General features: G+C 48.2%; 1 protein-coding gene across 3 annotated transcripts in view; it reads left to right on the top strand.

The window, feature by feature from the left end:
- Positions 1-221: 221 nt before the first annotated feature.
- The window catches only part of LOC119456300 (limbic system-associated membrane protein), a 207974-nt gene continuing 186122 nt past the window's right edge, over positions 222-22073 (top strand). Inside the window, exon 1 of one of the 3 annotated variants that reach the window (XM_037717993.2) lies at positions 222-754. In XM_037717993.2, coding sequence (XP_037573921.1) covers positions 667-754 — 88 coding nt within the window. In that variant the 5' untranslated portion in view covers positions 222-666. The remainder of the gene's footprint in view (positions 755-22073) is intronic. The other 2 variants (XM_037717995.2, XM_037717994.2) reach the window with 2 other exon arrangements.

The raw sequence follows: 22073 nt of genomic DNA, 5'->3' as shown, positions 1-22073 counted from the left end.
GCACGCCGCGGCGATGGGACAGCAGCGCAACGAAAATAGTCCCATCCACGAGCGCGCCGTTTGCCGCGCGTCCCGCGCACGCTCTCTCGAGAGCGCGCGGCGAGCGCGACTTTCTTTCCTCGCGCGCGTGTGCGGCGCGGCTCGCTATTGGTCGCCGCGGGAGGCTCGCGTGGTGACGTAACGGGCGCGAGCGCGCGCGGAAGCTTTTTCGCGCGGTGGCGGCAGCGGCACCGACGGCGAGACGCGAGTTGGTGCGTGTAGTGGCTACGGCGCGGCTGACAGTGCCTGGGCTCCTCTCCTCTCCGTGTCTTCTCGGATCGGACGTTTCGGCTCGCACCCCCCCAGCTCCGACCGTCCCGTCCCGCGCACACGAACGACGCTGTCCAGGCCTGCTGCTGCTGCTGCCTTGACTGGACTCGTTTTCTCTGCGCATTTTCTCTGCAATTTCTTGCGTCTCCGGACGTGCAACGCGGGCTTTTTCTGCAGACTGCCCTGTTTTGCTAACGGAGATAAGAAGTTATCAAATTGCCAATTCACTCCGGCAAGCTCGCTGCCCGCGAGTGTTCGGGAACAACTTGAGACGCCCAGTGCTTAGTTAGGTTCTTGTACTTACTTTTTTGCCCTTTGGTTTGCTGACTTGCTTCGCGCTCGACTCTCTCAGCGACGATGCGACGCGTGGGAAATTGTGTGTGCTACGGTTCGGCGGTCGCCTGCCTGCTCCTTGGGATCTTACTCGGAGACTCTTCAGTACAAGGTGAGTGACCGCTTTGCTTCTGTTTAAGCACAGAGTAGCGCGTCGTTTTATGACTAAGGACTATGGCTTTTAATCTTCGCACCTTGTAATTATTTTTCTGTGATATCGTTATCAATTGTACGACTCATAAGAGAAATCGGTTCCTGAAATGCGATGAAACGACAGGGCGTGTCTCACTGCCTCGCATCCCGCTCTGGTGATTCGCTCACGAATACTTTTTTTTCCCCAGTGCCGAGAACATACTTCTTTTATTTAACTGGAGCTATGTACTCTTTCTGACGATGTAAGGACTATGATATCGCTGCCTTAGCTCATTACATGGGGGAAATGTGTAAAGGTTTCATTTGTTTATTTACTTTGCTTCAGTACGTGGTAGCGGTGTAGGTTCTCTTAGGCGTTGAGCCTATGTAGACGCCGAACCATAACCAATACTCAACTGGCTTCCCCCGGGCTTCCAAAAGCCCTTGAGTGCCGCCAGCTCCCTTTCCCAAAGAAAGTAAGGCGCAACTTGGTACATAACGCCTGGCTGCTCTCAGCATTCCCGCCACGCTCCTCGGTTTGCGGTGAAGAGTGCTTAGCGTGCACTCCAGGCGCTCCGTCCGAACGAGCCGACCCGCTTGACGCCTCTTCAAGAGCTTCCCGTTACTGTTTCCAGCCCGGGGCCCAAACGCTTCTTCTCTTTCCATCTCTCAGTTCTAGCTACGCAGGCGGCATCGGCGGCTCTTCAATTCGATTCCGGCACTGAACTTCTTCGCCTTTTCTCTAAATCCGCTCAGCAAACTGCGTTGAGCGGATCCAATCTTCACGAGGCCTTGCAAAGGGCCGGCTTTTATTTTGCCCTTCCGAAGGCTGACGCAAGAAAGCGTCCGGAAGGTTCGGGAGAGGGGGGTGCCGGCGGCTGTTGGGCGCTTCTTTAGGCTGCGCTGAAATCCTCTTCATAAGAGCGGGCACGGACGGGCGGGCGTTGCCACTTCGCGTGTTTGCTCAGCCGCATCCTCTGGCGGTACGGGCGACGCGTCGGCGATGGTCACTACAGTACGTTCGTTGCTTTCCAACGCCGCATGCAAGAGCCGTGTATTCTAATAGTGGATTTCATTTCCTATTCTTTTAGTCCTTCGTTGTTGGCTCGGACGCTGCGGCGCAGGCGTTATCGCTGTGATCGGTCATTCGAGGCGACGCCGGATAAGAAAGCAAAAATGGAAAGCTAACTGGAAATGCTATATGTTTTAGTTCGCGCTCCTGTAACCTCGTGATCTAAATGGAAAGTTACAAAATGTGGGCCCAGTATACGAAATTTTGCCATTGGGTTGCACATAGACTGGCTCGTTTTCAAATAGAGATATGAGATGTTGAAACCACGGAAAGGCGGAAACAGGCACCGGCTACTCCACATGAATGGTGTGTTCTGTAGCCGGTCCGTGAAGAAAGATAAACTCACGCAGTCCGTAAATTTCAGTGTATGCCTCATGTAGGCTGCTTTGCCTTCTTTCACACTTGTACTTTTGGTTATAAAAGGTGCATGTCCTGTCGACGAGCAACGTCGTTAGTAAGTCTATTTGTGTCAGTTTAATGTTATGCAAAGAATCCCACACATTTATTCGCAGGAAATCTGTAGGCAACAGTCGGCGAAAGTCGCGAGGCACGCCATTTTTAAACTAGCCAACAAGCCCGCCAACGCATCGTGCTGGACCATTTATAAAGATTCAACAGATATCTATAGATTTTCTGCAGATTGCACAAATAACTTATTGTGACGGGTGCGTCAGGGAAGAGGGGGAATGGGAGAGTGGAAACACTGGGAAGGCGAGAATTAGTAGCAACTATAAGCTTGGTAAGTCCTTGATAAGAAAACATATACTTTACGGGCAAATGGAAGCAAAAACCATCAAATGCAATCCAGAACTAAATAGAAATACATATTTGCGTTGAAAGACATTACGTAAACGTTTTTTTTTTCGCTTTCGCTTACAAAGTCTGTTGACCACAGTAATACTAAGTCAAGCCATTTTGTCGTTGTTTACGTTCAAATTTTCCTTTTTTGTGTTTATTCGTCCACTGTAGCACACACGTACGCGGTCGCTTAATACACACGGATAAATTAATTATGCGCGTAGATATATTGTCCAGCAAATTCGAAACTCCATACGCACATATTTCGCTCTCAGCTCACCCACGGCTGAATAGGTAACGACTGGGCGATGTTGGTTGATGAAACGGAAACGAGCTCAAAAAAATATAGTTCACTGTTTATTCCCTCAGGCGAGGACTTAAATCAGGTGGAAATCGTCGATCCCGAGAGCCCGAACTTTCCCGCAATTAATTACTGTCGCGACGATAAGGGGCGAGCGTTGCGGAAGTAATGGTGTTTCAGCGCTCAATAATTATTCGGCGAGAACGCGAGCAGTGGCGCCACGAAAAAATAATCTGGGCCGGCGTCGGCACGACGCTTTTCACTCCGTGCTAGCACGGCGACGAAATTGAAATATCAACTCGTTTCGCGTGGGCGCCCGATAAAAGGGGCAAGACAAGATTGATGCCGCTTCACCGTGGGAGAGCATTCGGCTTATCAAGCAGCGATCTATACCAAACTTGCTTGGAATTAGGTGACAATGAAATGAAAACGTACGCCTCAGTGCATCGCAGCTCTTTTGTGTGTACTCGTGAGTGTTCCATATTTAAGTCTTGTATCGCCGAAGGAGCGCGATATGACCAGCTTTCCTAAATAAGAGAGAGAGGAATTAGCGTAGAATGCCGAGTGCATTGAACGACCCTGTTCGATGGTGATGACGCAACCATCAGAGAACACGGACAAAAAAAAAAAAAAAAAAAAACCCACTGAAGAACAGGTGCGAGTTCACGTATTAGCTCTGAGTACTGCGTTAGCTGAGGCGTTATTTGCAAGGAAACTTTGTGCAACCACGATTTCGAACCGAGGTAAAGTGAGGGAGGACGCGCTTCGTGCGCAATGCGGCGATAACAAAACACAAGAAAAAAAAGTTTGTTCGCGTGCTTTCAGTTTCTCTTCGTGGCTGCAGTTGCTGTCTGAGTTACAAAGGAAATATTTGGACAGAATATTTTCCCTCTCTTGTTGGTTGTCCTTGTGGCTTCAACAGCGAGCGAGTTCCGAGACCAGAAATAATATGTGGCGTTGCTCCGCCCAACAAGAACAGTGTATGTTGACGCTTCGCGAAGAGCAAGTTAAACCAGAAATGTCGTTCTGTAAACAGACTTCGTAGCAACATAAGCGAGTTCAGGACGGAGCACCGCAGAGCTCGAAACTGTTTTCGTGGTTACGCTCTGACGAGGTTGCACCGCAGTGTATACCGCATTGTGGTCGCTCAAACAGACTGTTTTAGTTTTCGTTTTCTTCTCCCGGCAAGCAAATTCCACGGCATGATGAATTCGGATTGCTGAGACTTTGCCCGCAGCGGTGTTGGGGGAGCAAGGTTGATGGATTGCAGTTGTCTACGTCTGGACGTGTCGAAAGCAGAGCTCGAGTGCTTCTTTATTCTTTGCGTTTAGTTGGGCAAGGTATAGTCGGCGGCAAGGAAGTTTTCTGCTGAAGAAATGGAGGACGGATGTTTGTTTGTTTCTTGCTTTTTCTTTTGGTTTCTACGGGGTTGTGGTCACGAAATGGGAGGAGGCTTCAAGAAGGCCTTGCGAAAATGAAACAGTCAGTGAAAACAACGCAATGACATGAAAAGACATACACGAAAAAAATATAATCAGTCTTAGGGGGATTGCCTCTGTCTCTGTGAGTGACTAAGAATTCCAAGCGCATGACATGATCCAACTTATTCTTAGCCATGCTATGAGAAAAATTGAGCTCTACAAAAGTGACCAGGAGAGAAAATCACTTAACTAAGAAACACAATAGGCTTTTTGAATTTTTTGTTTCCAAATCGTGTTTATTTTAAAAAAAGGTATTTAAAAACAAAGGGAGCAATGCAAGAAGTGGCAGTAAGAGACCATAGCCCTCTCTATTTATACGCCTTGCTTGCGTTGTGTCAGAATGGAATGTTCATTGCAGCATCACACACAAAACGCATGCATAGGCATCTATATATTCTCGGTCAAACTTTACGACAGTCAAATTGAACTTGACGCTTCAACTCTAGCTTCTATTTTATACAATTGAAACTGTGCAGACTGCGTTTACCTGAGTCATCTGAACTATGTATATCCAAATCTTTTGATAATTTGTTGCAATTCTGCAGAGCAAAGCCGCAAAAGTTCGACAAGCAGTGGCAGTGACGGCTTAACTCGCACGATAACACAGTCTCAACCAAAGTCAAAATGCACTTGCAGGCATGCCTGCACTCATGCGTTCAACACACCTCCAGGTTCAATAATGTAATCGTAAAACTCTGTTTTCAGTCGTTGAGTGTCGCTGCTTGTGCCAAATCCCCACCGGTTTCGCCAATCGCGACATGTGCATGGATCTGGTGAGAGATCTAAGCGCGGTGATCTTGAACACCTGCGCACCATATGGCGACCTATCAGCGAAACGGTGTCTGTAGGTTAAGCGAGGCCCTGTGTGCGGCAACGGGCCGGCCGGCAACAAAGCTGGTACGAGTAGCATCCAGCTGTGAACTTTATTTCATGTGGGGAATGATGTCTGACGAAGCAACTCGTGGACGGTAGAATGCGGGTTGGCTAACGCATAACGAGATAGGTAATTGCGGAAGCCGATGTATCGTATTGTGCTTCCGCGTTGCGTTCGCTGTCTCTGACACGAGATTGCAATAAAGAAAAAAAAAAGAACTTATTGAGAATATAGTTGCACAGCTAACACAGCTGCTAGCTTACGGTAGTTTCTTGCTGCATTTATTTCTCTCTCTCTGTCTCTCTCTCACACACACACACACACACACACACACACACACACACACACACACACACACACACACACACACACACACACACACACACACACACACACACACACACACACACACACACACACACACACACACACACACACACACACACTACCTCAGATTTTGCCATGCAATATATATATATATATCATAACGCATAATAAAGTGAATTGATCTATTCCACGGTTAACGGATAATGTGGTAGGGCGCATGGTTTACGCTTCATTCTGGCTGGGTATTTAATATGGCTGCGAAATGTAAAGGCAGGAGCCGAGGCCAGAGCCGCCAATCAGGTGCTGGCCTGACACAGTTTGGCGGCACTCTTCGCCACAATATTCTCTCCCCAAGGCGGCGTCATCGCGACGCATAAACGCAGCGAACGGACACCCATTTTCTCTCGCCTTTCTCGCAAACCTGCGCAGCATCACCGCGCGAGCAAAAAAAGCACCGCAATGTTTATTATTCGCTGACCCCGTGACGCGCAACACCAGAAACGCGCGGAGCACCTCCCACGCTCGACGGTCGCAAAAAACGCGCGGCGTGATCTTCGCAACCCGGCACACAGCAGCTGCCTCGCGCGCTCCCCAGGAAGGATCCCGTAAACTTGGGACTGTCGCGTCGTTTTAGCGGGGCCCAGGCGAGCCGCTGCAAGGTAAACACTGGGCCATCTCCTCGAAAAACGCGATATGGGCACCCCAGCATGCTCGAAAAGAGAGCTTCTGCGGCGGCGTCCACGGTCCGCCTGCAGCCCCGCAGCAACTAGAAGCCGGGTCGCCGCCGCCGCAGTTCTGAAGAGCACTGAGGCAGTGAGGAAAGTCGCGGGCTGTTTTATCGTCGTGACGTGAGCGCGGAGCCATGCTTGCCCAAGTACCGCTGCGTACTCATCCCGGCCCCCCTGCCCCCCTCTCGTATCTTGCCCCGTCTGCCTGGTCCTTCCCAAACTGTTGTCTTCTCATCGCCTCGACAAGTCGCGTAGCATCGACGACGCCCCAGCCGCCTGCCTGCATGCCTTCCTGCCAGCCACCGTGTCCTTCCTCGTCTTTTCTACCGCTGTAGCCTCCCCGGACAGAGCAGTTTTCGGCAGGCGTCGTTTTGGGAACACGTAGTACATACGTGCGGGCACCGCCGAGATGGCTAGTTCCTCTCTCCCTTTCCCTTGGCTCTCGCTTATCTTCTGGCGAACTTCGCGTCCCTCGTCTACGTGCCTTCGGAACGCGGTGCGCGGCAGTCGCAACTTTCCCTCGTCGCCTCTGCTCTGCCCCCGCCGTACGCGTCTGCGAGCGTGCTTTGGCGCGACACGGGAGCGGGGTTACGAATGTTACGGCGCCGAGATGCAATGTACGAGCGTCAGGACAAACAAGGGTGACGCAAAGCGACGCCGTGGCATCGCTTCTTCGCATCGAACCGCACTGTTAAGGAACAGTGTAAAACCAACTAGCCCTTTTCGCAGCGTTGCTAAAGCACTTCGCGTATTAGTCACGCCAAGAACTGGAACAATTGCGTGGTAGTGTACACTTGCCTGTCTTGCCGTTTCGTTTGCGACAGTTTGATTCGCATTCCGCTGTAAGTGTCGGTGGGGCTATGAACAATCAGCCTAACGGTTATCGCTGGTCTCTCTACTTCTCTCGGAGTTTTTAAATGACAAAAAGAACTCGACATGATTTTCAGCTGGCGAACGGATTACACCTTGTCTGTCAAGCCTCACTTGCTGCCATGTGTGCAGACGACACGAGCAACGCAACTTCGCCACCTTGGGTGCTATTGTTCGTATTTTTCTTGAGAAATAATGCCCATGCTCGTGTTTCACGTTATTCACGTCGTCCATTTCTTTGTGAGGCTTATAAAATTGTGCTTTCAGGCTGCTTCACGGGGAGTCCATATAACCCTGGGCAATTTCTTTCTTTTTTTTTCTCCGTCGAATGCACGGCCGTTCATCGCCACAGGGACGAAGACGATAGAGAGAGCGAAGCGCGTTTACTACGTTTCACAAAATGTACAACACTGCCTGTCCGGGGCAGTGACTGCCTCCCGCGCGGAGAGCTCCAACCTGGATTCTATCTGCAAGCTCGCGACGGTCACTGACACACTGCGACGTTAGCTGTCAAGGACGAAGGAAGGTGCAATCTCGGTGCCTTGGGCCAGCTGCCTTCTGCACGCCGACTGCGGGGACCACCGTGGGCTGTTTGCCTGCGCGAGAACGCGGCCAACAGACACCCATTGCTTCCTTCATCTTTTAGTTTTCGTTCTCTTTTTTCCTTCTCTTTTTTCCCTTGATATCCTGGTCTCTTCTTTACGAGCGAGCCCCCACTGATAGGAGGTGTAGCGAAGGCGTATTTACGAAACACCTTCCTTCCCTCGTGTGGGCAGAAGAGGCCCCCCTTTGACCTCTCTCTCATTCTCTCTCTCGCTTTCTCCCATCTTCTCGGCCGCAGTTCATGATATCGCAGTATAGAGCCGACATTTCCGGCGTTGTTCCTGGTGTCGTTTACGAACGTGCCTACTGCCATGCGCGTGTGTTCGCGCCGGCAAAATCAGCGTCGTACGGGATTACGGCACCCGAAAGTGCACCTTCTCTATTTCTATTTAAGGTTATTTCTTTTTTTTTTCATAACGGACACTAAAATTTCCTGCCTTCGCGCAGCCGGCTTGCCCTTGCCTAGAGTGCACTGAGAAGGGGCAAAGTTCAGAGTTCCAAATGCAGTGTGTGTAGCGACAAGTGTGAAAAAAAAGAAGAAAAAAAAAAGAAAGAGGGGATGATTGCTTCTAGGTAGTTTCCAGTGGTTCATAGAGTTGCTAAGTTCAGTCATTGTGCAACTGGGACGCCTCAAGTAAGGCTAAATGAGCAAAATAATTGAGGCGAACTTGGGTTTGAACAAACGCACTGGTGCTTCTCCTGATGAATTCCTAAAATTGTCCACGCCTTTTCTGCGTCGTTGCAGAAGCGCTTCGGCACGAGGCTGTGACATTAGGCAGCTCGAACAATCGACCTTTGTCCTAGACAGTGGGAGAATGACCGACCCTCTCATTGTTCAAACAAACAAAAGAGAAGCAAGGGAGACAAGAAAGTGAGAGAGGAGGGGCGTTTGTTTTTGGTCGTGGTCAACGTGCCAACGACGCTGGCAGTGACCGCCGTGGGAAACGCAAGGCCTCACCTTGCTTCGCTACTGCCGCTGTTGTCATCCTTTCCATTCTTTAAGATTTTGTGCTAAGATACTGTATTTTGTAACTTCTCCCGTGACGAGCTGTACCCTTCTATACTTATGCATTTCGGGTTCTCCAAGCCAGTTTTCATTCGAGCTTCTGAATCGTTTCGTTCATTATCGCGTTCCTCAGTGGTTAGCTTGCGTTTTTGAGCTCGGTATGTTTCCGGGACGTAGCGCTATCTGTCGGTCATTTGGTGCGTGGCACCCGCTCGTGAGACTCTAAGTATAAGCGCGCCTCACAGTCTCTACGGGCAGAATGGCGCCCGCACTGCAGCAGTGAGGGCCATGACACCTACCTCGGAGTGTATAGTGTCAAGTATGGTTTATCACTTATGAGCGAGTCTACGTCATTGAGTCAGAGTCTGGTGGTACGACTACAGAGCAGAGCTCGACTTAGTCGTCCCGAACACGCGAAAAATGATAAAAGCGTACTACACTTGCTTCGTTGTCTTTTCAGCGCATTTTTTTTTTTGCTGTTTTGCTTAGCTTTAACCATAGCCACTGAAGGAGATGATGTATATAGACATACTGGTTTTCTTATCTGATTTTCTTGTGGGACTCTTTTCGAAATGCAGTCAGAGTGAACTAGATATTCTAGTTCACTATAATGTAGTCCTTTGTGAAACTTGTAACACGTGTGCACCACGACGTTTACGGATGCTAGCTAGTCTACGCTACCTCCCCTGCCGCATGACCGAATGTCTGAAACTGAATTTTGCGGGTTTTACATGTTAAGTGTCGACCTGTGAGAAAAATCGTGATTTTGACCGCTCTGAAATGTGAGGACGGGGAATAGTTATGCCTCTATTCCAAATTAAAAGACGAAAATTAACCTCTATTTTCTTTGCCAATTGTATAACATTTCGTGTCTGTTTCAACGTCGTTTAAATCTTACCTACCTCTTTCGCATATCTCAACAAGAATAACAATAATAAGGTCGTGTTGCTCACCAAGTACAATCTCTCCTTAGCACAATTTGTAATGGACAGCTACAAATATATGTGTGCAGTCAGCTATCTTGCCCATACACAAATGTACGTGTGAGGCCTTCTATTTCATTTACTTATTTTTTTCATGTTTTGGAACACGTGAGTGATAGTAATTGAGAATCTTTCCTTCAGCTTATATACATCATGCCGAGACACAACGCAGCGATATAGGCTTGCGCGTGCCAAGACTTCAGTGGATTTGGAATAGTAAATTGTTGTTCGCTCTTTAGAAGATATACAAAAAGGCTGATATAAGAAGCTAGCTTGTTGCACGCGCGTTACTGAAGAGGCTAGGGATCCTGCACTGCATCTATCGCTTAATATGTATCTACTCCGCCGGGCACTCGATCACTTCCGCCCTCCTTTTTTTTTTTTTTATCACGCTCTCTGCCATGCACTCCGACGGGTGTTTTCTTAGAAGCTCCCCGTACTTGAAACTTTCCAGAGCTCCGGGAGAATCTCTTCAGCGTTCTTTTTGCTTCAGTTTTCCTAATCTTTCTTTTTGTTGCGGTCCTGAAAAGTCGATTTGAAACTTACACCGGGGCTGAAGCATAACGAGCCCTGTTGTTCTGCGTCGTAACGTAACAAGTTCGAGCCAAAGGAACGGCCTTCTTAGGTGTTTCGTTCAACTTGGGGATAATTTATGTGCGCTTTCTTTGATAACGGGCAACGAACTTCCGTAAAATATGGTCCCCTCGGATGTGAGCTGAAGTGGATGCAAAAGCCTAGCTTTGTATTCGTGCTACTTCTGTGCATCCTGCTGCTTTTCTAGCTTGTTAATTAACCAGCAAACATTGGCACAGTTTATTATTTAGCCTTAAAAAAATTAAAGTACAGAAAAACGCTTTAGAAACTCGAAACGAGAAGTGATGATTTCACGCCAGCTTTTTCGGAAAAAATAAATCACTTTTTGTGTGTGTGTGTGTTCTGTGTCATACTTGTTATTATTGTGAAACAATTTACGGCATCTGTACAGAAATATTTAGAATACTGCAGATTTCGGTGTTCCGGTTCACCTTCAGAGATGATAATGACGGTTAATAATAACCAAGTCTTTAAAATATTTACAGCATTAGCATAGTTAGAATTATTGGATTCACCTGATAGTGTAGTAGAGGGAACCTGTTATATACATATATCACTCACTTGTGCAGCAAGATGACTGAATTAGACGTGACTTTATGTTCAGTCCCAATAATTGAGTTACACTACTCGCGATCCTTGGCGGAAACGACATGAATGGATTGATGAATCAGCTAGTGAGTGAGTTTTGTACGGGGTGCATTTCCTCTACGAGTCTCGTATAGCATTAGGCGCCTCGACTGCGCTTCCGCCCTATTTCCTCCGGTCGTCGTGAGTATATATCGTATCTTATTCGCACGCACGCGCCCACAAAACACGTGAAGCATCCTTCCTCTTCCTCTCTGCAATCGCTGTTGGTCTGAGTAACTTACTGGGCTGTTCATCGTTCTTTTCTCTATTTCTTCTTCAGTTGCGCAACTTGGGTCTCCAGAAAAAATGAGTCTAGCGTACGCCGACTAGGTCCAGGTCGTGTATCCGTATGCCTGCCTCTGTTCACCCATCCCCCGCCCCCTCTCTAACCCGGCAGCTCTGTCTCATTGCCGGCAGCCATGTAACACATTTCTCCGCGCGGCCAGGCGAAGTGGATGCCTTTCGGCAACCTCCAGCGAAGTCGGCGGGTAGCGGCTGTTCGCAATTGATTGGAGGCACTTGCCCAGAGAGCACCCCAACCTCCTCCCTGCCTTGTCCTCTGACGTTGCCAGTTTCCAGAACATGGAGCCGAACAAGCGAACTGTGGAGGGAGGTTAGGCAACGCAATGTGGAGGGGCCCGGCCTGTACGCCCGTTTTTCAATCTTGCCGATTTGTTCGGCAGCGCGCGCTTTAGCTCGAACTCTGAAACCCGGACGAGGGTTCTTCCAAAACGAAGTTTATTCTCTCTCATTCTTTCGGACTTTGAGGGAAGGAGAAAGGAAGGAAGTAGGCTTACGGCCGTTTCAGGGCCGCAAAACCGCATACGAGCCGGCTCCTATAACTCTTCGCTCGCCGAACGGCGAGGGCTGCCTCTCAGTTCTGTGTTCTTGTAATCTTCTTTCGAGATTTTATTTTTTCTTAGAAGCTGAACGCATTTTGGTGGCGGCAACATGTCAAGCGTTTGTCGCTGTCTTGTCTCGAGGAATCGAGCAAGAAGAAATTACGATAGAGATGTGAGCTGTAAATCATTTTCCCTGTCTTCGGAAGTATTGTGCTTACCAAAACGAATTTCCCGTCGCCATATAGACAGGAAATGTACACACGCACATGTATATGTTTTCTAAACAGGGGAGTACGCACGCACAGGTGGCCAACTAGGCGAGGCAACAGCGCGAATGCCAGCCTTGCATGGGAAGTGCGGTGGCTGTGAAGACATGTCTTTCTTTCTTTCTTTCTTTCTTTCTTTCTTTCTTTCTTTCTTTCTTTCTTTCTTTCTTTCTTTCTTTTCTTTCATTCTTTCTAACTTTCATTTCTTTCTTTCTCAGTGGTCTAGCAGTGGTCGGCATTTGAGTCACGAGGTGAAGAATGCTGGCGAGGGTCGCTTCAGGAAGCTTGTTGCTGTAGCCAGCGTCGGGGAGAAAATGCGGTTCGCGAGAAAACGTAATTGATCCTAATTGGCCTTAGCACTGCACACGGTCGAGTGAGCCAAACAAGCGGTGGCCGACGTCCTTGGCCCCGTTATGAAAGGGAGATGTAAAAAGCGAATTACTCATTTTCTCATCTTTCGGGTGACTTCATTCCATTTCGAAACCAGCAATAATTTCATTTTCTTTGTCATCTTACGAACTGAACCGGAATCTGCGTTTGTCGCGTGGTTTCAGGATCTTACACCTGTACACCGGTGATTGCTCACCATTCTAGGAGTTATGAAATGACTAATACTTCTAGTCTGCTGCGTGACACGTCGCTGTAACGGTGCGAACGCCGACGTTATTTCCTGCCCATCCTGCCTGGCACGCACACACGTACACGTGCATTTTATTTTATTTTTCCACCGTGAATTTATTTTGACTCTAGACTAGATTTGAAGTGTCTGTCAGTGGTCCCAAATAAGGCGATGACTGCCAACTTTTTGTACAGGGAGAAGTTTGTCGCTGTGAGATATTTGCAACTTTGCAGGCGCATTTCCTTACCATACATGTGCACGAACGACTTGATAGCTCGACATGCTGCGTGCTGGTTTCCGTATCGCTCCTGCCTATGCGTCGTACAACGTGTTCGCGATTTCTTACTGCAAAGTTAAACTTCCCCAGTTTGGGGTAGCCAACCGGAGATATCCTCTGGTTAACCTTCCTGTCTTTCCTCTTTGCTTTTATCTCTTTTTCTCTGTCTGTGTCTAGCATCGCAGACGATCTACGTTGACAGCTAGGAAGACAGCTTCGAATTCAAGTAATTGTATATTGTATTAGAATACACTATAGTAATGAAATGCATATCGAAGACAGCTCGCGCCAACCCACAAAAAAAAAAAAGAAAAAAAAAAGCACACGTTATTGCTGTATTCAAACTTTCTTTTCTTTCTTTTTTTTCCGTCGGCGAACCTATAAAAACACAACGTAGCTTGCATATTAAATCCACAATAAAGCGTGACTACGTATTCTTGTGCGCAATTGACCTTCCCGTCAAGTTTTCAAATATTCTGCGCAGCCGCCATCTTGTTTGGACGGCAAAGTTGCTTGCATCGTATTAATGCATTTGCATTTGGAGTGTAAAAGTGAAAAACAGCGTACGTGTGTGAAGCGTGGACAGCCGGTCACGTGGTATAGGCAGAGAAGGGATCGAAGAGCTTAGAAGAGCATGTACGTGTATAGTGCGACTAAAAGTAGTCTGCTCCGGACCACCGTCAGTTGTACATCGCTTCTCGAAGAGGCAGGACGTGTCTCGAGCGAGCTCTTAAACAACACTTTGGAATGTGGTGAGCGCGGTTTAAATCACGGATCCGGGACCTCAAAGAGCTACGACGCAATGCTATCACATTTGTCTCGCATTTACAGCTAAATAGCCTTCAAATTTTTTTTTTCGATAGGATTAGTCAGAATTGGAACGTGACTTAAGATGACCTCTGTGCGCTTACCTGTCTACTTAGCCGTCCACCGCGAGTATTGTAAAACATCTTATGTATATGAGGCAGCACATGCCAACGTTTATAGAACGTTTATCTATAAACGTTGGTATACGCTGAAACTACCTCGAGACTACATTATGACGTCGGTGAAAATTTTATCACTGTTTGAATAAGGCTGACAAAAGCAAGAAATTGAGCCAGCTCCCTGTAGTTCAACATAACCGAGGGCCTCAACTCACGCTCGATATCATGTGATGCTGCCGCTCTTTGAAAGCGATTCGGGTGTCACCACAATGGGCGTTCTACGAGCGAGATGGTGGTGTCGGCGCAGGGTTTGTGTTTGCGAAGGACGGGCCTTCGTTATCGCCTTTCGATTTGGTCTTCGGCTTTGCAGCTTTCACTGGCGGTAGGAAGCACTGCGAGGGTACTTCACGTGTCATTGACCTTGTGCGTCCAGTACATTCACTTTCGTCTAGTGATCAAGTTCTCTTTCTTGAAATTACTTGCCCCCCTCCCCCTCCCTCCCTCCACCAAAAAAAAAATAATGCTTACTTTACGCGTTTGCGGAAGATAATTTGTGGCATATTGTTCCAAAAGTATAAACCGTGTACGCATAGGGAAGAGAAAGTGAGAATACGGAGTTCTGTGTAGTAGCGTAGCGTAAGTTTGGGAACATTTTCTTTACTGTTTTGCCATTTCTCTCAATACCTAAATGGAACGAACATGGTTGAAGGAAAATATTTTTTTTATTTATTGTTTTAATGGAAGACGCAAGGCGCGCTTGCTGACGCTCAGACCAACGCCCACCAAGGCTATGGGCGTGCCACAATGGCTGAACCGTAACTCAGCATGGGCGCCGAATAGAAAATTGCGCGAACTGAGTGGCTAATTAGAGACCGCTATGTCATTAAATATAACACTAAGCACCTAGTCTCATTTGACTCACGTGGCTCATTTAGGGTGAATAAACGAGACATATGCATGCTCAGACTCTGTGAAACGGGTGGAGCGAACTTATATAAGGGTCTTATTTATTCATTTATATACCATTATGCCTTAAGGTAACCCACCTCAAAGAAGAGGAATAAGAAGAGGAAAAAAGAAGATATATGCTCTGGTGTCGTCGCCGCTAAAACTAAAGAACTGGAAGCGCACATGTCGACATGGAGCCATATACATTAAAAATATAATTGAATTTTATGCATGAATCATATGCTTTTCAAACTTTGAATACATACCCAGTACATGACGTGCCTAAGTGGTCAAAACCCTCATTTTAATATGCTAACGAGACGAGGAAAATATCTATACGTGAGTGAGGAAGTCATCATCATCATCATAATCATCAGCCTGTATGACTACAATTGACTTTATTCAATGGAGCGGCCTAGCCGCAGTCACCGCTGGTTTTCCAACGCCGCCGACTGGCTCTCAAAATTCGGCCGCGGCGCGCGGTCGCCTACACGATGACCTCCAAAAGGAACGATTGCCTCGACTACAACCCAGGGTTGGGGGCCACACGTGGCGTCCTTCGGAAGGGATAGTGATAAAGCGTGTTCGTCGGTAAACACCTAAAAAATGGTGAAGAGGGTTCGGATAAAACGCAAAGGGGGGAGAGTGGGTACGGACAGAACCACTCTGTATAGATCGACTTCCACCCAGGGACCTTTTTTTTTTTTTTTCTGCTCGCCCGCCGACACGCTGCAGCCACGCGGGACACACACCAACCTCGCCGCCAAGCAGCCACAGCCGTCGGCTGGCCACGCCAGCCGCGCCGTCAGCGTCCAAGCGTGCGTCGCTGTGGAGACCGCGCAAAGCCGCTTCCGCGACACAATAAGCGGCGGCCTATGCAGAGTAGGGGCGCGAAACGGTTGTGTGTCCGGGGGTGCCTCGCCCAGTCGCCGCCGACGCAGCAGCACGACGGGCAGGCGCTGGGGCCGATCGATGTCTGGTGGCGCCGCTCTGGCGACCCCGGGTTCTGTCCTCGGGACGACCGTCGCCTCTTCGTCTGGGGCCCGGGTCCACTCTCTCCCGTATACCCACCGGCGTGTTTCTACCCGAGCCTGCTGCGGGGCCCCAGTTTTCCACTCGCTCTTTCGACCCTCACTCTTTAGGGCCGCTTTTCCTGCATCGGGGCCGCGCCCGGAGTCATTGGGACACGCGGTTGGCCGCTTAGGGGTCCCGTAGGAACAGCGAACGCGTGGCCCAGCGACAGCTATAGAGTCCGAGGAGCATCACAACAAAAGGAAACGACGTCTGAAGATGCCGCTTTCTTTTTGCGTATGTTTGCGGAATGCGCGCTTTCTGTAAGAGGCACAGAAAGAGATGAAAACTTATAGAAGAAAGGCCTTTTTTTTTGGGGGGGGGGGGGGGGGGGGCACGTTATGGACACGCTAATGGAGGAAGGCCTCGATGCTCTACTTTTACATGTCTTGTGGGTTCCCGCGTTGTAGGCACTTCCTGATGTTCGAGTTGAGCGACGGTCGATATTGCGAAGGCCGCGGAAGTGTACGGGAAATGCGAAAGCAATCTTGTGCTGAGCAGGATGCCATGTTAAACACGAATAAAGTTTGTGCGAACGTGAAATCGAGTGACGTTCGATCAAGGCGTGGTAAATAGGATGCTTTTGAAAGAAATAAAAGCAAACTATGTTGGCTAATGTGTACACATATTTGATAGGAACTGGTGTGCATGCGATTGCACAGCAGTGTAGTCCTGTTCCTTGAATCAGGAAGCGTAAACTTGGTCTTGAGCGGATGAAGCAGTAAACACCTTGAATGTACGCAAGCGTGTCGCATGTCAGTACCACGACGTGCTGGCCCGAGAATGCGGAAGTTTTATTAATATATGCCATAAGATTCCCTGTATAAGATTCCCTGCACCACAGACTTCAGATTTCTACATTTGATGGTGGATTACGAAAAAACCCCAATCACTCCATGAGCTTATCCTTCCCTGAATTCTAGACTTCTAGTCCGACCGATCATGCAGTAATGTCAGTGCTAACGTAAATGCATCAATGCGCCTGAGTACTCGTACACTGTGCTCCTACCCTAGACGTACGTGTACGATGTACGGTCTGTCGCCAGGGGCGCATGGTTGCGTAAACAGCAAGACTAAAGCACGTACAGGGGAACAGCGGGTAGCAGCACAAAAGGACAAAGGTCTCGGAGACAATACGCGGAGTGTTTCGGTGAGGCGCGTGCGCATCGCAGTATACTTAGACGGCTCCGCGCAAGCGCTGTAGTGTATAGTGCCGGCACACGCCGCCGCTTTCGTCACCGAAGGAGCAAAAGATAGATGGATCGCGGAAGGCTTTTCTGGAGCGCACTGCTGAAGTGGCATGGGCGGTGGCGGCGCAAGAAGGCACGCACACACTGCTCCGGCGACAGTGAAGACGACGACTACGACGAATAAGCTTTTCTTTCTTTCTTTCTTTCTTTCTTTCTTTCTTTCTTTCTTTCTTTCTTTCTTTCTTTCTTTCTTTCTTTCTTTCTTTCTTTCTTTTCCGTTCGTCATGTTTTCTTTTCTTCCGTGCCTTTGTCAGTCTGCCCCTCTGGGTGCCCCGCGCCGCTGCTGCCGTGCTGACGTTTAACCTTAACCCAAATTGGAGCCGTCCTGCGGAAGTAGATGCAACCCTCGCCCCCGCCGCCACCGTGGCCGCTGTCGTGGCGCCCAAAACCGGAGCCGCGCCGCGCTGACACGCTCTTTTCTCCATGACGACCCAATGCCGGCCCCCCGCATCGGACGCAATTTTCTCTTGATTTTCTTCGGCGTTGCTGTTAGAGCGGGTCGTTTTCGGCTGTCGTCAAGCTGTATATATAAGAATGTCCCTCGTCTCTCTTTAATCTTGTCTGCCCTCTTTTCGTACTGTCTTTTGAATCGAGGCGGCCTGCTGTCCGTTTAGCGGATCGGATAGCCGTCCGGACGGATCGAAGACGACGCGATGGCCTTGCGCTAAATGTCACCCTGATCCTTGTTTGCTCTTCCCACTGTTTTCGTCGTCACTCGCATCGATTTCGCGACGCTTTGCGCCGCCCTGCTCGTTTGGTTGCCAGTAAGCGACAACGAGATGCACTGACGCGATCATATCAACATCGCATCGTAATTAAGCCGTGCACGATGTATGTATACCCAACTAAGGATAACGCCACTTCAATCCTCACAGCTCGCCGCTGTAAGCGTATCTGTTATCTGTCATTAAAGATATTTTTTCTATTGACATGATATAATAGGAGAGGTTGGAGCCTTTAGTTGGCACCGGCTACGCCTCGTCACTTGGAAAAGAAAAATATTTTCTCAAAATTTGTAACAAAATGCAGCACGAGATCACAAAAACAATCAGTCAATAATGTTAAAAATTTTACTTATGCCTGTCTTCATTTGCTTGATAATGCGTGCGACCTTGTTCACTTCGGCCATGCATATGTGCTTACCTGACCGTCGTAGTCAGCACCCATATGTGCCTGCTTTCTTGTTGTACATAATTTCGATATAAATGTCAGTGATGTATGAATAACGTATACTATCAGAGTCATGATACCGCCCGCGAATGTCAAGTGTTGCTACAAAGACGCGAAGACAATGATGCTCGCATGCACTGTTTCGGTGTTATTTCTTTTTTTCTTTTTCTTAAGCGTCGTAATCATTTTTTATTTCGATGGAGATTTGCCATAAGGCATTATGTTTGACTCTTTGTTGTATGTATATGGTAAGTCCTCTACTGTGTGTGAATACAAGGAGTGTTTTGTACCTGCATACCAAGTTTGAATAATTCATTTGTTCCGAGCTGAGACTGTGAAGTCAAGTGAGTAAACAAAGTACTTCAAGCTTTAGGCATTCCTTGGAAACATGCACGAGCCATATCGCAAGCTGGGAAATTCGTCCCAAAATTGAGTAGTAAATTCTTTCAGTGAGCAACAGAGTTTCAATTCTTCCTACGTTGCGCGGCAATGTTCCGAACTACGTGATCCAGCGGGGGTCTTGCTCCTTCACCGGAGATCAACTCGCCGCCCCTTTCGCTCAAACGAAGTCTTCATCGAGCATCTTTTCACCCAGCATAGGTCACTCGACAGGACAACCCTCGGGTCGAGCGGCGTCAGCGATCGTCCTTTTCCAGGCAAACGTTCTGCCAACGACCGCGTCTCTCAACGACCCTCCTATAAAGCTCCAAGTCGCACGTTCCCTTGATGACGGACTTAACCGGACGTGAGTGAGACGTCTCCTAATTTGCGGCCAGCAGCCGCTGCCGCCGTGGCGGCGTCTCGGGGGAAACCGACGGGGGGTCGGCCGGGTCGTTCGTGTCCCATCCATTCCACGTATATACCACGACCGGGTCGACCCGCTCGCTCACTGCAGTACGGGTTCGTCAGGCGTCGCGCAAAGCGTCTCCTCGATCCAACGTGCGCATCTGCGGCGCACGTCTTTCTCTTGACGCGCTCCTCTCGCGTGCGGCTGTACAGTAATATGTATAGAGCGTGGGGCGCGAGACACGCGAGGTTCACATCAATCGGTAGAGCCATGGGTCCGGCCACGACCGACGTCGCGCCTCAAGATGGCGGCGTCGGAATCTAGAACGTCTCTTCCCTCACCGAAATGCCGCCACAGGGGGGTCATCGAGTAGGGGCTCTAACACGCGCGCAACGAGATAGGCGGGGGAGGGGGGGGGGGCGGCATGGGGGCTCGGTAAGAAAAAGAGGGGGGCATTCGGGGTTTACACTGACAGCCGACCGACGCGCGCCCGCTTGGGGTTCGCTTCCTAACACAGCCGTCGGTGTTCTATTTATAGCGCGCGCCCGTCGTCCTATCCGGGCCCCGAGTATATACGCGAGAGGCAGACTCCGAAGCCTGTGGCTTTCCCGGCAAGCAAGCGTGGAGCCCGCTTTGAGGAGCCCTCCCCATGGACGGATAATAGGAGCGTTCGACTGTTTCATTCAAGCTGTCAGGGAACACTTCCGTTGGGTGAAGCCGCAAACGAACAAAGCGTTTTTCCCGGACGTTTAGGTGAATCCGACGAAGTTAAGCGTCAACTACGTTACTGTACAATACACGTTGGCCTTTTTTTATTGAAATGAAAATAAAATAACATTATGCCTGTTACAATTGCAAGGGATACACCTTTTAACATGGTAGTAATAATTTAAAGTCAAGTTAGTGCAAGAGACGTCACAAGTTCAGAAAGCGCGGAGAAAGCCAAGGAGAGTGAACGAGGTCCCGATATATAGTCGAAGACACATAATAGCACGTATATACAGCGGGTGAGAACAGGCTGCAACACAAACTGAACTGAGTCCTGATGGGCTAAGCAAGCATACGAAGCTGCGATGCGGTTTTAGATGTATAGGCGCACAGATGAGAACAAAATGCTGATGCGGTAATATGCGCAGGTTGTTCTATAACCAACTAAACGTCCACACGACATTACGAAGCGCTGCACCCAAATGCAGCCCAACCTTTTGTCGTTCTATAGATCTACTGTGACTTGAATTATTACTTTTTTATTTTTCATTTACCCTCGCGACCATTCCCACCGAATTCGTGATGCGAACACTGAAAACGAAATTCAACTCATGACGTGGAGTCCATCAGTATACGACACACTACAGCCACCCAGCCCTAACGGTAGGTCGTTGACCTACAAAAGTATGCTAAGCTAGTGCACAACGTGTGCCCATTGAGACTCGTCTGAGGGACGACAAGAGTAATTAGTGTGACTTGTTATCTTTATTACCTTTGAGGCAGAACTTTGAAAACGTATTTGAGCTTGCGTACAGCAATCTTCAGGCGATAACGGAGCGCTCGAAGCATCTCCGACTCCTTTTGGAACGGCCGAACGCATTTGCGCCTTGCCAATTACGTGTTTACACGGCCTTAGGTTATCAGAACGTGCACGAAATATTCTTGCTCGTGTGATTAACCAATGTCATTGAAAGCGCAGAAGTTAAACAAACAAGACCTGTGAGGGTAAGGGGGCTTCTAAGTTGTAGGTGTACGAGGGAGCATGTTTAGTTTTTCCACGTTCAACACTGTCGTGTCGCTATTTCTTCCACGCATCTAAAAAAAAGCTGTACAAACAGCTTTAAAAATGTGTCACTATATTCTTGTACTCATTTGAATTACGTATAGCGACAACCCAGCTGAAGTAGATGTGTTAAGGGACAATTGCCACACGAGAGAAATTGCTTAGAGGAACCGTATACCGGGATATAATCAGACTAGTCTAAGGAGCATGCGAGTGGTTAATTATGAATGATAAGTTACACGGGCCACTTTTGCAGCTTCTTTACGAAGAAGGCCTGCACGCTTTTATTTAACTAAAGCGTGTCGTGTATGGCATCCCGTGCGGTAAAAAATGCATATAAAATAAAATAATATAAAATAAACAGCGTTCTCGGTATAGAAGCCTAAGCACTTTATCATAAATTTGCGCTTAACTTTCACTGTTTTTTTTTTCTTCTTTGAAAACGAAGTTATGATTCGACACAACAAAATGCATAGCTTGTGAGGTGTGAGACTGGTACAGCAAATTGCAGTTAGCAAAGTCTCTTTCCAACAAGGAACAAGAAAGCGAGCAAATGAATTGAAGAAAACGCGATGTTCCTGATGATATAGATGATGATGGTGATGATGATGATGATGATGATGATGATGATTGCTGTCTTTGTACTGGTAAAAGCTCACTTCATTCTTGTTTTTGAAGAAACAAGAAAGATAGCTATGGCCGATACCTCAGAGTGGGTTGCGTCATTTCACTAAGGAACAAGAACAAGCTGTACATAAATAAGCCAAAATATGCATAAAAATGACTGAAAATAAAAATAAAATAAATTGTTTAGTCACTTAGGCGAGTAAAATTTGTCGACTCGGTATAATTTTTATTCAAACCACTTTCTGCGTAGGAATACGGCAAGAACTGCAATAAGTATAAGCGTATGGCCTCTTTTCTTTCTTCCTTTTTTTCTATTCGTGGGGTAAGAGGCGCGATATGCGAGAAATGAAATTCACTAAACTTGTTTGTTATAGTGGCGTAGTCTCAACGACAGCGTCCGGGTGTTTTGATCCAAGAACACAACAGCAGCCTGTAATCGGAAACCTTTTTTTCTCTCTCTCATTCCTTCTTTTCTAGCCCT

Source organism: Dermacentor silvarum, chromosome 6, assembly GCF_013339745.2.
Source record: "Dermacentor silvarum isolate Dsil-2018 chromosome 6, BIME_Dsil_1.4, whole genome shotgun sequence".
Classification (NCBI taxonomy): Eukaryota; Metazoa; Arthropoda; class Arachnida; order Ixodida; family Ixodidae; genus Dermacentor; species Dermacentor silvarum.
The sequence above is the reverse complement of the archived record's forward strand: the minus strand, read 5'-3'. Positions and strand labels throughout refer to the sequence as shown.